The sequence below is a fragment of the Heliconius melpomene genome, chromosome 5 (assembly GCF_056956725.1).
Source record: "Heliconius melpomene rosina isolate 202511_hmr_F chromosome 5, ASM5695672v1, whole genome shotgun sequence".
Classification (NCBI taxonomy): domain Eukaryota; kingdom Metazoa; phylum Arthropoda; class Insecta; order Lepidoptera; family Nymphalidae; genus Heliconius; species Heliconius melpomene.
Window position 1 is genome coordinate 8,728,788 of NC_140393.1, and position 12,405 is coordinate 8,741,192.

The 12,405-nt window shown below is 30.8% G+C and overlaps 2 protein-coding genes and 1 long non-coding RNA gene across 7 annotated transcripts; 2 read left to right on the forward strand and 1 right to left on the reverse strand.

Moving 5' to 3' along the window:
• The first annotated feature begins 421 nt into the window (after nt 1-421).
• Nucleotides 422-3,612, forward strand: LOC146539218 (mitochondrial 2-oxoglutarate/malate carrier protein-like). The gene is made up of 6 exons (XM_085186082.1): nt 422-630; nt 1,028-1,252; nt 1,954-2,127; nt 2,342-2,444; nt 2,767-2,885; nt 3,253-3,612. The coding sequence occupies exons 1-6, from the start codon at nt 563-565 to the stop codon at nt 3,443-3,445; spliced, it is 882 nt and encodes a 293-aa protein (XP_085042208.1). The 5' UTR covers nt 422-562; the 3' UTR covers nt 3,446-3,612.
• A 578-nt stretch (nt 3,613-4,190) lies between these two features.
• On the reverse strand, nt 4,191-10,961 carry LOC146539219 (sepiapterin reductase-like). 5 transcript variants are annotated; one of them, XM_085186080.1, is made up of 6 exons: nt 10,803-10,961; nt 10,504-10,627; nt 10,133-10,295; nt 7,982-8,053; nt 7,121-7,286; nt 4,191-6,367 (listed from the first exon to the last, which is right to left on the reverse strand). In XM_085186080.1, the coding sequence occupies exons 5-6, from the start codon at nt 7,277-7,279 to the stop codon at nt 6,200-6,202; spliced, it is 327 nt and encodes a 108-aa protein (XP_085042206.1). In that variant the 5' UTR covers nt 7,280-7,286; nt 7,982-8,053; nt 10,133-10,295; nt 10,504-10,627; nt 10,803-10,961; the 3' UTR covers nt 4,191-6,199. The 5 variants fall into 5 exon arrangements, with proteins under 5 accessions (XP_085042206.1, XP_085042205.1, XP_085042202.1 ...); XM_085186079.1 differs by lacking the exon at nt 7,982-8,053; XM_085186076.1 differs by lacking the exons at nt 4,191-6,367; nt 7,121-7,286; nt 7,982-8,053 and having other exon boundaries at nt 8,941-10,295.
• LOC146539220 (uncharacterized) lies at nt 6,374-6,997 on the forward strand. Its single transcript, XR_014878021.1, has 2 exons — nt 6,374-6,602; nt 6,903-6,997. It is a non-coding gene; the product is annotated as an uncharacterized LOC146539220 (long non-coding RNA).
• Nucleotides 10,962-12,405: the final 1,444 nt, after the last annotated feature.

Sequence of the window (12,405 nt, forward strand, 5' to 3'; positions counted from 1 at the left end):
TTCACTCGCGTGAACTATGTTATTATTAATTTCTGGCTCCATGGCTACGTCCTAGTGACGTCTATGCAAAGTTTGAGACTCCTAGCATTTGTAGTAACGAAGTTTCATACAAACTTTCGACCCCAAAAACAACCCCTTAGAAGTCGAATATTGCAAATTCCCGTCTTAGCGAGCACCTACGACCTATAAGTAACTCCTATGCAAAATTTGAGATTCCTAGCACATGTAGTTTCTGAGATTTCGTGATGAGTGAGTGACCTTTCGATTTTATATATACAGATATATAGATTAAATACAAAAACCTGTGAAATTAAATTTATTATACGATTATACATATTTCTTGCGTTTTGACTGCTAGTATTGTAGCTATAAGCATTTAGGTAGCCCCAACAATCTAAGAACATTAAATATTAGATATTATTTACAATTGTTAACTTTTAGACGTTTAAATATTTCAGCCACATAGATAAATATTTATTTTGAAATGGCATGGCAAATTTGGCATATATGAATAATGCAAATGTGTTTTTAATATTATTAACAATAACAACATTCACCGAATATGAGCGAACAGAGAGTTCGAAAACCTATGCCTGGATGGCTGAATTTTGTGTTTGGTGGAATGAGCGGGTACTTGATAGTAAATAAATTATTTTTCAATTTTTCCAGGAAGGAAAGAATCAGGAGAAATTTTCAAAACTTCCAAAAATTCTCATAAATCTAGTGTTAAAAGTTAATTATTATCTAATACTTAATAGGTTCTAAGAAACCACGTACAATGTGCCTAATAATTCGTGGGAAAAACACCGATATTTACCGTTTACTATATTTACAGTAAATACTAACATAATAAAAATGTTTATAAAGAATTTTGTGACGTTCAGCTCCGCCCCACCCTACGCAATGCCTTAAAAATCAGCGGAAAGTGGAGAACGGAATTGTCTTACACTAGATTCTCAGGTTCAGCGTGGAGTTAAAAAAAATACTATTAATATTTAACTAGTCCAATTTAAAACTCTAACTCTAGCATGATGGGTATATGTGTCGTACAACCAGCTGACCTAGTCAAGACACGGATGCAGCTATCTGGACCAGGTGTTAAAACCAGTCTTTTTGGAGTCATGGGTAATATTCTGAGGAAAGAAGGAATCACAGGGTTCTACAGAGGACTATCTGCAGCACTGTTCCGACAAGCGACGTACACCACCGGTCGGTTAGGCTGTTATAATGGGTTGAGCAATTATTATACAGGGTTAGAATTTGTTTAATTTTTTATATTTTTATTGAGACCAGTCGTAGCGCAAGGGTACAAAGTGTAACTGTAACTGCAAGAGCAACCTATCGTTGTGGGTTCGATCCCCACTCGAGGAAACGAATTATTTATTTAAATTTATATTTTCATTTTCTAGATTTGCCACTTCCAAAATTTAAAATATCAGTAAAAAAAAATCTGACAAGTAAAGCTTATTACACTGTTCAAGAGTATTTAAAGGATAAGCATGAATGGAATTAATGTCTATTGAATGTAATGCAGGATAGCTGTGAGCTAATGTAATAGATTGTACCATTGATTTTGAAAAAAGCAACTGTTGAGTTTCTTGCCGGCTCTTCTCAGCAGAACTGCCTTCCGAACCGGTGGTAGCTTTTTGTTCATATGTTCATTCGACGATTCAAAAGTGCTTAATATAAGTTTATTTGAAAAAAAAAACAAAAGAAAAAAAAAGATTTCTTCGTTCTGGTATCGAAGCTAAGCGCGTCGTAGAGTTCGTTCGTTCGTCGAAGAGTACTCAACACGCAATCTGTCCAGAAGTCGGTGGAAAATGAGGAACTTCCTCGGCCTTCCCTCTTACATGCAGGAGTGAAGCTGAAAAATCTAATACTTAGTTGGTAAATTTCCAAAGATATTGACAAATCACAATGTTGCCATTATATCTATATAAATTAATTTTCAAGTGTCTACGGAGTACCCAGCTTCCCTATAAAGCTGGTGTTAGGTATGATCGCTGGGGGTATCGGCGCCTACATCGGGACCCCCGCGGAAGTCGCCCTCATCAGGATGACAGCTGATGGAAGACTTCCTCCTGAACAGCGTAGAAATTATAGAAATGTCTTTAATGCACTCTCGAGGTTATTATATTCTAATATAGTTAGTTTTGTCATTTTCATATAGTATTTTCATTTCCTTGTTTTACGAAAGAGACGAACGATAAGAAGAAAAACAAAACAATTAAAGCTGATAAAATTAAAATATTACATACCTACTTACTTACCTATAACTTTAAAATAAAAGTTTCTTTTGTAAGAAACCATGAATAATAAACAGATAGATACAATATTCTAGAATAACTCGCGAAGAGGGTCCTCTAATGTTGTTTCGGGGCGCGACAGCCACAGTCACGAGGGCGATGGTTGTGAATGGCGCTCAACTAGGCACTTATTCACAGGTAGAGTTGAGTTTTTGAATGCGTGTACCATAATATATATAATATGCTTAAGCTTGTTCAGCTTCAAGCTATATCCCGCGTGTAGCAGGATAGGCAGAGGGAACCTAAGTGTTGAGACACTCCGTCCCCCACTTTCCGCCGAATTCTGGCGGCTTTGCGGCTTGTGTACTGAAACTTAAGAAATAAAAATATAAATTAGAATAAATTATTCATTTCTTCGAGTTAGGATCGAACCCATAACCAGTCACGCTCTCAGTCCCAGTTTGTGCCCCTGTGCTACAACTGGCCTTGATTTATTTTCTACTTATAACCAACTTCCCAGGCTAGAGAAGTGCTGTTGCCTCAATTGGGTGACGGTATCGTACTCCACTTTGCTGCATCGTTCATATCGGGACTCGTCACTACCGCTGCTTCACTTCCCGTGGACATCGTCAAGACACGGTAGTAGCTTTTTTTTATTTTATTTTACAGTGATTTATAATAGTTATTAGCGACCTTAACGCGGCTTTGCACGCTTTATCTTGTTTTTATATTATAAAATAAAACTACATATTTTTTACAGAAATTGTAACCTATATGTTATTATGATAAATAGGCTGTGTTACAGTAAAATTATCATCTAAATCTATTCAGTAGTTTTTGCAAAATAGTTTGGTCCCCAGAAATGTGACTTATGGAAAGAAGTAATTTTATTTATTAAACTTCGCCCTAGCTGTATGTTATCGTGTCCAGGATTTCAAGCTTTCTGTTTTACAAAATTTTTATAAGAAACATTTTATAAATTCTCATATTAGTTTAAAAATTTCAGAGTACAAAATTCAGCAAAAGGAACAAGTCAAATTGTAGTTCTGAAAAATATAATACAAAACGAAGGCGTCTTCACACTGTGGAGCGGCTTCATACCGACTTACGCGAAAATAGGTCCTCTTACTGTTCTCATGTTTATATTCTTAGAGCAACTCAACGGTATTTATTACAGATGGGCTGACATGCAAAATTGAAATTTATTTTAATTTATAATAAATTAATTTATATTAATTTAATTAAATATATTTCAAATACAAATAGTGATAATCATGTAAATATATTATGCATTTTTATTAATTGCAATATATATATTATTTGCTTTATGCAAATAACCTTTTATTATAGTGTTCATTTTCATTGGTCTTTACAGCACATACAGAACGGTCAACAACTCGTGGCCGCCCTGAAGTTAGCTGTAGATAGATGGCTGCGCAGATTTGATTTTGATTCATGATTTTTTACTTTTAAATATTTTCTTTCGAAGTGAACAATGCGCATAATTTCAGAAAACCTAACTTCAGGGGCGACCGATGGATTTCGTTGGTTGTTAGGCCACGTGCGGGGAATACCCCCAAGACGTATATAGATAGCCTATTTTTATTAGTCGATAATATGGATTCCCTAAAAGCTGTATAACGGCTGAGTTAACGACCAATGTAAATGAGCCCTTAGTTAGAGTACAAGATTACGATATGAAAAGAAATAAATATGTAGTTATATATAGATCAGTTTGTTATTTTACTTACACATTCAGATTCAATTCTCTTTGCCTATACATTTCGTATTTGAATATAATACTATTATTATTAGTATACGCTACCCACTGATTGGTTTGAAGTCGTTGCCTCTTTTTTGAAGTCGGTTAAATAAATATCTAATTACGAGTTAATTTTGCTAGTTCTGAAAAGTCTTTCTATGTGAGGAAAATAAAAGACCAAGAAGGTTGATATTATATTTAATATCACAAATAACTAAATAAAAGTGCAGTCATCAAATACTATATGTACATACATGCTATAAATATTAAAAAAAGAAATACAATAACTAACCAAAAAAATGAGAAGATAATACAGCCAACGTTTATTTTGTAATTTAAATATATTAATTATTATGCAAACAGAAAACTAAATATATGTATTTAACATTTATAAAATTATTTATTATATCAGTTTTTGTTACACCATATTTAAAACATTACACTTCAATGAATGAGGCAGGGCATAAAAGTGGGTTTCAATTCCACTCGAGGAAATGAAGGTTATCACGCAATGTCTCCAAAAACAGATCGTAAATAGGGAGCGGAGTGTCTTAACACTAGTCTCTCTCTACCCTACATGCTCAATGGGATACAACATACCTATAGCCAAAAATAAAAGATAATACAAAAAAATGAATTTAACATACTTTAAGGTTATTTCTTTGATGAATAATATCTTTGAACTAAAAATGAAATAATTATGTATGTGTTTTATCTAACAATAAATAAAATATAAAATTAAACAATTTCTTTTTCTAAATAGAAAATATAAATTATAAGTTTAAGTAAGTTTTTATCATATTCACAATAATGAAAGCTATTTACTATTAATATTGAATTTTCTCTAGTAAAATATTATAATAATATAAATTATCATCTGAATTCTAAATTAATTGTTCTACAATTACGTTAATAAATATAAACTAAACTGCATAATATACTAATATATCACGTATTTATTAAGATATTAATTTGACGCATTGTTTAAGCAAAATATATATACATATTTTTTAACTCTACTTTCCTCTCAATTTTCGAGATACTGCGCGTTGAGTAGCGGAACTCACCGCGTTATATACAAGAGCATTGAAATTAATTTATTCTCCAAGTGGGAATGGAACCCGCAATTGTTGCATATCGTAAGTTTTTATAAGTAATACAAATATTCCCACGACAAAAAAATGTAATAAGGAAACTTATGTTCTCCATTTTCTATTTATTTACCAATCTTATACATAAGATGTCAGTCAGTAATCTAACTTAGCACATTGTCTACCTATAAATATCAATATCATATTTCAAACATTTGGAATCCCGAAGTAAAACTCTAAACTAACGACCATAAAGTTAAATTCTTTTTTATTTATTGTTAAATTACTTAACTTCAAAATTTTATGTTAACATGCAAATTGGCAAAAGTTATAATTTTCACAGAAATATTGCTAAATATTCTAAGTAAGTTTGTTACCAGTGTTATGTAATGCAGCGTTTAAATAATCTAAGGTAAATTAGCGGTCATATTTTTTGATGAAAAATAAAATACTAAATGTATAATATTTACAATACACTAAAAATGACCTTGTCTTTATCGTATTTATAATTATAAGAAGAAAAAAATTCTAAGCATTTCACTCTATATGACAGAAGGTATCTATCACTTAATTTATTTAATACACTAGATTTTTTTATGTTTGATAAGTTCATCATTATCATTAACAATATCATTTTCATCAAAATAAAATAGTAATACTTCACTTTGTTGCAATGGTTTGCAGAAACGAAAAATATAGCATTCATAACAAATAAGAAGTATTTTAAAAAACCCATAAACGTAAAATAGACAAATTGAATTATCAAAAAAACAAAATATTAAAATTATGGACACATTTTTAGAATGACCTAGAGGCACAGCCCTTATATAGCTCTTCACTGAATACAGTTGTATGTGAATATACAAGTTAAGACATAAAAACACATTACCGAAAAAACATCAGTTGTTAACATAATAAAATAAAAAATATTAAATACCATATTATGCTGTGATTTAATTTTAAAAAAAAATCAATAAAACATAAAAAATATATCTTAAAAGGATAAACAAAAATCACATACAACTTTATTCAATGTATGAGTAAATTCACTCAAAATGTCACATGTTCCTTACAAATAGTATATCAAACGTGTGTATTTGTCATCTATTGTTCTCCTCCTCGACACTCTCCCAGGACCCTGAGGATTCTGTCTCCCAAGTCTCATCATCATCATCGTCGACTTCATCATCTGATGTTGATATGTCGATGTCGTCATCATCGTTTTCATATTCTTCATCGATGAATTGCTGTTCGTGCATCAGGGCCAACTGAAATACGTAAATATATATTTGAGTTATTTTTTGCAAAGAAACCATATACAATATTATTAGCGTACAAGTGTAAATGTGGGTAGATTTAGGTGAAAAAGAAAAAAAGCTTGCTTGAAGGCGGAAGCCCTGATTGGCAGGTATCTAGAGTGTAGTGTTGTTATTGAGTGATACATGTCACTCATTGTAATTACGTTTGTAACCTCTATGCGAGTACGTTGGAAACATATAGACGGTATGTGTTTTTATTGCGTTTATTTTAAAAACGTTAAACGTTAACGTTTATTCTAACTTTATGTATATTCTCATCTGTCAGTCTCGTCTCATTTTCTTTTAATGCAGAAATTTATCTTATATTGTTTTTCTAACTGGCACGCTCGAAACGCCATATGTCGAGAAATCAATCAATTGTTTTTCTTATAAACTAGAGAAGAAAAAATAAAAGCAAATATCTGTTTTATGGGATATTGGAATATAGGATTTAATGTGATATAAGTATTTGATGTGATAGTTACATTGTTTATATTGTTTTCAGATCTCCGTAGTAATCATAAAAACTTTACAAGTTTGAGATCAGATATGTCTTTGTGAATTATTCTACGACATAATAAGCATTACAAATCACACTTATTACTTTTAAAATATTTCTATTGAAGTTTTTCCAAAAAAAGAACAAAATGTCTTAACTCTTAACACGATCTTCTTTCTATATATAAAGGACAAGCCTGAAGCTAAAAAGGCCTATAATCTTACCTCGCTTTCCCTCAACCTGTGCACAGTATGGACTCGTATCTGAAACATCCACGCTCGTCCGACCAGCGCCACTGTGCCACTGAGTAATAAGGGCATACTGTATCGACATCGCCACGCGAGGTTCATTAGAAAGAGGAACAGGCTTTTACGTCCTGTCATTGTTAACCTGAAATTGTTTAATTATTCTTAAAATATATTTCTTATTTAGGCTAAAAAATAATTAAGTGCGAATGGAAATAATTTCAATTACTTTGAAACTTCAAAAGGTAAATAGTGGAGGGCGACAGGATGTACCCTACAGGTTGTGGGTTCGATTCTCACTCAAGGAAATAAAATATTTAATATTTTCATTTCTTCACCCCGTTGAGCTCAACTCGGCGAAAAATCAACAACAAAGTGTCTTAACATCTGCCCACCCCGCTGTTTATAATGTGAAGCTAAGAAAAAAAGTAGTTAAAGTGTGTGAATGGTTCTAACCATTCAAGATCATTTAATTAATATGTAAAATGATTTTATATAGAAGTATTTATGATTGATATCTCCATTCCAAGTTATACGATTTTCTAATTTCGTTAAACACATGAAACAATAAATGGTAGTATCTTTTAATTTTAACTCCACTCTGCTTTCATTGTATATTGCAATTATTATACAACAATATATAGATAATTTAGAGCAATACTTTTATATAATTTACTAGCTTGGATTACACTAAAAGACTTTATCAGACTATTAGATTTTCATTTTATATTGATAAATCTATATATAATCACTCATACAATTTGTTAAAATGGATTTGAACTAACTGCCCTTGGCACTATGAATAATATCAGGTTATTGTGATATGTGTAAAGTACCTACTATATTAATTTTCTTATAAAGATTTCCTTTTTTGGAAGGACATGGCCGGATAGGCAGAAGAAACTTAGGAACCTAACAAAACAAAACAAAATACTCTTTATTGTACCATAGAAAAGACACATATACATGTATTTAATACATAGAACAGTACAATTGGCGGCCTTATTGCTAAGAGAGCGAACCTAGTGTTAAGACAGACATTCTCATTAAGATACTTCAGTTCCATACCTTCCACCGAATTTTGTAGACATTGCGTGTTGAGTGACGGAACGAAAAGAATGATTTGCTCGAGTGGGAGTTGAACCCATAGCCCGTCGCGTTTACAGCCGCTCGCTTTTTACCTTCCGCCATCACTGGCCTCACTTATTCAACTTTCTTTGTAAAAAAAACAGATAAACTGAAAAATACTTTTCTTAGTTTATAATGAAAATCATTCATCAATGAAAGTTTAAGATTATTTTTTTTTTATTTCATTGCACTAATTTTATCATTAAATGATAAATATTTTTATATATTGAAATGTAAAAAATATATATGTATATTTAGATATTTTCAGTATTTATATAACAGTTTAGAGATAAAAGAATATGTTTATGTGAATAGCTTCACTGTAATAATAACCATTTTATCATCTTTGTATCTTGTAGAAAAAAAATTAGACAGATTAGAAAAGAAAAATATAATGTTAAAATTTTGTAACGTTTTAAATTCATGAACCAATTTTTCATTTTAAATATATGATTTAATTAAACTTTTTGTTGCAAAAAAAAGAATAAAAGATATAATGCAATTCTGCACTTTGTCTATCAGAGCAAGTAAAATAAAAATAATTAAAATATAATAATTCCACCAACCCACAACCACTTTGCCATACAGCCTCAAAATAAACTAGAAACTGAAATATTTTAAAAGACTTATGAATGTAACTCATAACAATGAAGGGTTAACTAAAAGACAAATTAGGTTCAACATATATATTTTATTATGAATTGCATTCATAAATGGTTGAGATACACAAAATGGAATGTTAAATTTTATAACAACACATCTACTAGCCATAAAAAGCTAAGATTACAAGGAGTATTTAAATATATCAGATCATATAGAGTATTCTTGACAAGTTGTGGCCATCCTGAAGTTAGCTATAGATTTGATTTTAGGATTTTTTCTTACTTTAGATTATATACTTCTTTAGTACAATATTTGAGCAAAATATTTTAGCAAAATTCACAAAACCTCACTTCAAAAAGGCCACAACATATCAACCATACTAAATCTATTCGAAAAGCACAACACCTATAGAGCCACTACATTAATTGATAAATTTAATAATTATTCATCAAAGAAATCCACATGGTCTCCAGAAGAGAACTTTCCGGAAAGCAGAATGTTCATGCATTTCTTTGCTGTCACTTCTGACTTTAATAGAGCTCCTTGTTCACGAAAAGATGTAAAAACGTTTCTCAAGTTTTCATTAACTGCTTCTTCTAATACATAGTCAATCATGGCTGTCTCGACTGGGCCCGGGGAATAATTCAAGACTTTAATATCTTTTTTTTCTTCAGCTAAAACTTTAAAGTACATTTCTCTTGCAGCCTTGCCACTGCAGTAGTAGGCCATGCCACTCATCGGCTTAATAGCACACAGAGATGTTATATTCACAATAATAATTCTGTTTTCAATCTCCTCAAATATTTTCAAGAACTGAGTGTTCAAGGAAATCACTTTAAAAACATTCAGATCATAATAATCTCTGAGCTCTTGTATATTTTCCATGCGGTGTGTCTCAATCGACAAGTTACCCAGTGATCCAACATTATGGAATATTATACATTTAGAGAAATCTTGCACTTGTCTTCCTTTCAAAGCATTAAAAACAACATCATGCATCTCCTTTTCTGATGCAGTCGACAGATCAATAGAAACATATTGAACATCATCTGCTTTGCAAAGACTAGCAGTGATGGCCAGTTCGGACTTATTGCGAGCCAACAAAAGCATGACAGACTTGGGGCCTAGGTGTTGGGATACTTCTACAGCTATGGATCTACCAATACCTTGAGATGCACCGCTTACCACACAGAATGATGGTCCGGACAAATCTATGCTAGATGATGATGACGCCATGATTTAGGGATCTTTGTTACTTACAGGGAACCAAGCTAGTCCTGGAGTAGCTTTTCCGATTCAGTATCTCCAATAACAGGATCTAAGTCGCAGCCTTCTCTCAATAATCGATCTATGCAGTCAGCTCTATATGCTGCTAAGTTATCAACAACTTTATTCTTATTTCGCAGTGTCCGTAATTTTCTTTCTGAAAATAGAAATTTTAATGTAATAACTCACAATAAGTTAATTAAATTTAGCAAAGGCATTTTATTGAACTGACACCTTCGATCGGTAACAGCTAACTGGCACTTCACCACATAAAATGATTAGTTGTGAAATATGACCTCAGATAACCTGATACCTACACGATAGTTATATTTTGTTTCATAATTATATTTTTATAATATTATTACCTAGAGCAGCGATATATTCAGCGGAGTCGGCTAATTTGTCGTCTTTCTCAGGTTTGAAATTATCTTCAAATTCACTCGTAACAGGTGAACTTTTACTTTCGTTGCCCCAAGGATCCATCAAAATCTGAAGAAAATGCTATATTATGATTAAGAATAAAAAAGAGACTTACTTTAAATATTCAAAACTTATTTGTATGTATAAATATACTCCAATATCATTAGCCTGAATCTAATGACAATGTATTTCAAGGTCGTCCAGATTGTTTTATAAATAAAAAAGTAATTGTTTCTGCACTTACTTGAAGGCTAAAAGCCAAATGATATTAATTTTAATAGGTGAAGGGAATTAGAAATAATATCGACATTAGACGATAAATAGACAAATATGAATTGACAACCAAAAAAGTTAATATTTTCTTTATCTGTTCCTTTGGCTGTTGTCTATGCATTCTTATTAAATACATCTATTCACGATATAAATTATTATGAAAAGATAATATCACAGCAATGTCTAAAAATGGAAAATAATTAATTTAAAATTATTCGTTAAGAAAATAATAATATTTTAGTATTTTGGCGTTTTTAAGCATTTTCTTAAGATTATTTAACCTGATTAAATCATTGTAGTGTAGTGAGACAGTTTCTGACTGCAAATAGGTGATTTAGGGTTTGACCACAAATCGGAGAGTGACTGTATAAATACTTAAATGGTTCTATATTTTCTATTATCTACAATGCTACAATAAAGTAAGCGAGGTGTGTGTATTTTTATTGCCACTGCGGCTGCTATGAACGGAAAAACATTTATTTTATTTTATTTTTATTGTATTAATATTTTAGCTATAATGTAAGAATTAATTTATTATGATACTGTGTTAAGCACGTGTTTTATTATAGTGATAATGATTTTGTCGTAAAATCGACAATTTCGTGGCGTGAATAGGTGTCCTTAAATTGTAATCCCAAAGATTCTATAAATATTATTTTTAATATTTTAAATATGCAATACACAAAAGTTACAAAAGATAAAAAAACAATAAGTCTTATTACTTGTACTTTTTATTATCACTCATTACAATCTAAAAGAATAAAAATCTTTAAAAGATAATGTATTTACAGACACTTGACATTTCATTCTCAAAGATATATTCTTGATTTCACACTTCCTGTTCCTAAATAGATATCATTCATGGGTTTTATGTTATAAAATAGAAAGATATATTAAGTAACATATGTGAAGCATAGAGTAATAAAAAACTAGTTGTCTGCTAAGTCTGTTTACGGACGGTAATTTTACGTGATAACGTCGTAACAGATATTGATGGAAAATTGCATACTCTTATGAATAAGTTTTTTTATCACTGAATTAACATTATTTTGTATAATACAAAGATTCTGAAGCATTTAACTGAAAATTACAATGTTTGCGATAAATTAACATTTATTTGCATCCGTTAACTCAATTTTTTTTTAATTTAAGTAAATTATGCACATTAATTGCAAGTAACAATGTGGTATTTAATTACAAGTAACAATGAATGGATAGATGCGTCACTAGCCGAGCGCTTAGGCCGATCGTGTCTCTTAATAAAATTTTTTCAACGACTATTTTTGTTACCATTAATAATTTAATAGTAATTAATAAAATAGGACAATTTATCTTTATAACTAATGTAATGTACAAAAAAATCTTTATTAAATCCCGACCTCGATTATTTATGGAATGAAATAACTTTCTAGAAAAATATTTATTCTGGAACAAAAGATTATTTTAAAATAAAGTATAAATAATACATACGATAGATGTGTAGATAATATTTTTTTAGTCTTTCTAGTATTCCTTACATACAAAACCATTGAAATAGTAAGTATAACAAATAAGTAGATACATTTATAGATTTA

Excerpts from the sequence above, each read along its gene's own strand:
- LOC146539219 (XM_085186076.1), bottom strand. The coding sequence starts at position 10,108 with ATGGCGTCATCATCATCTAGCATAGATTTGTCCGGACCATCATTCTGT.
- LOC146539218 (XM_085186082.1), top strand. The coding sequence starts at position 563 with ATGAGCGAACAGAGAGTTCGAAAACCTATGCCTGGATGGCTGAATTTT. Across the intron at positions 1,253-1,953 it reads TTGAGCAATTATTATACAGG|TGTCTACGGAGTACCCAGCT; the intron begins GTTAGAATTTGT and ends TTAATTTTCAAG. Across the intron at positions 2,886-3,252 it reads GTGGACATCGTCAAGACACG|AGTACAAAATTCAGCAAAAG; the intron begins GTAGTAGCTTTT and ends TAAAAATTTCAG.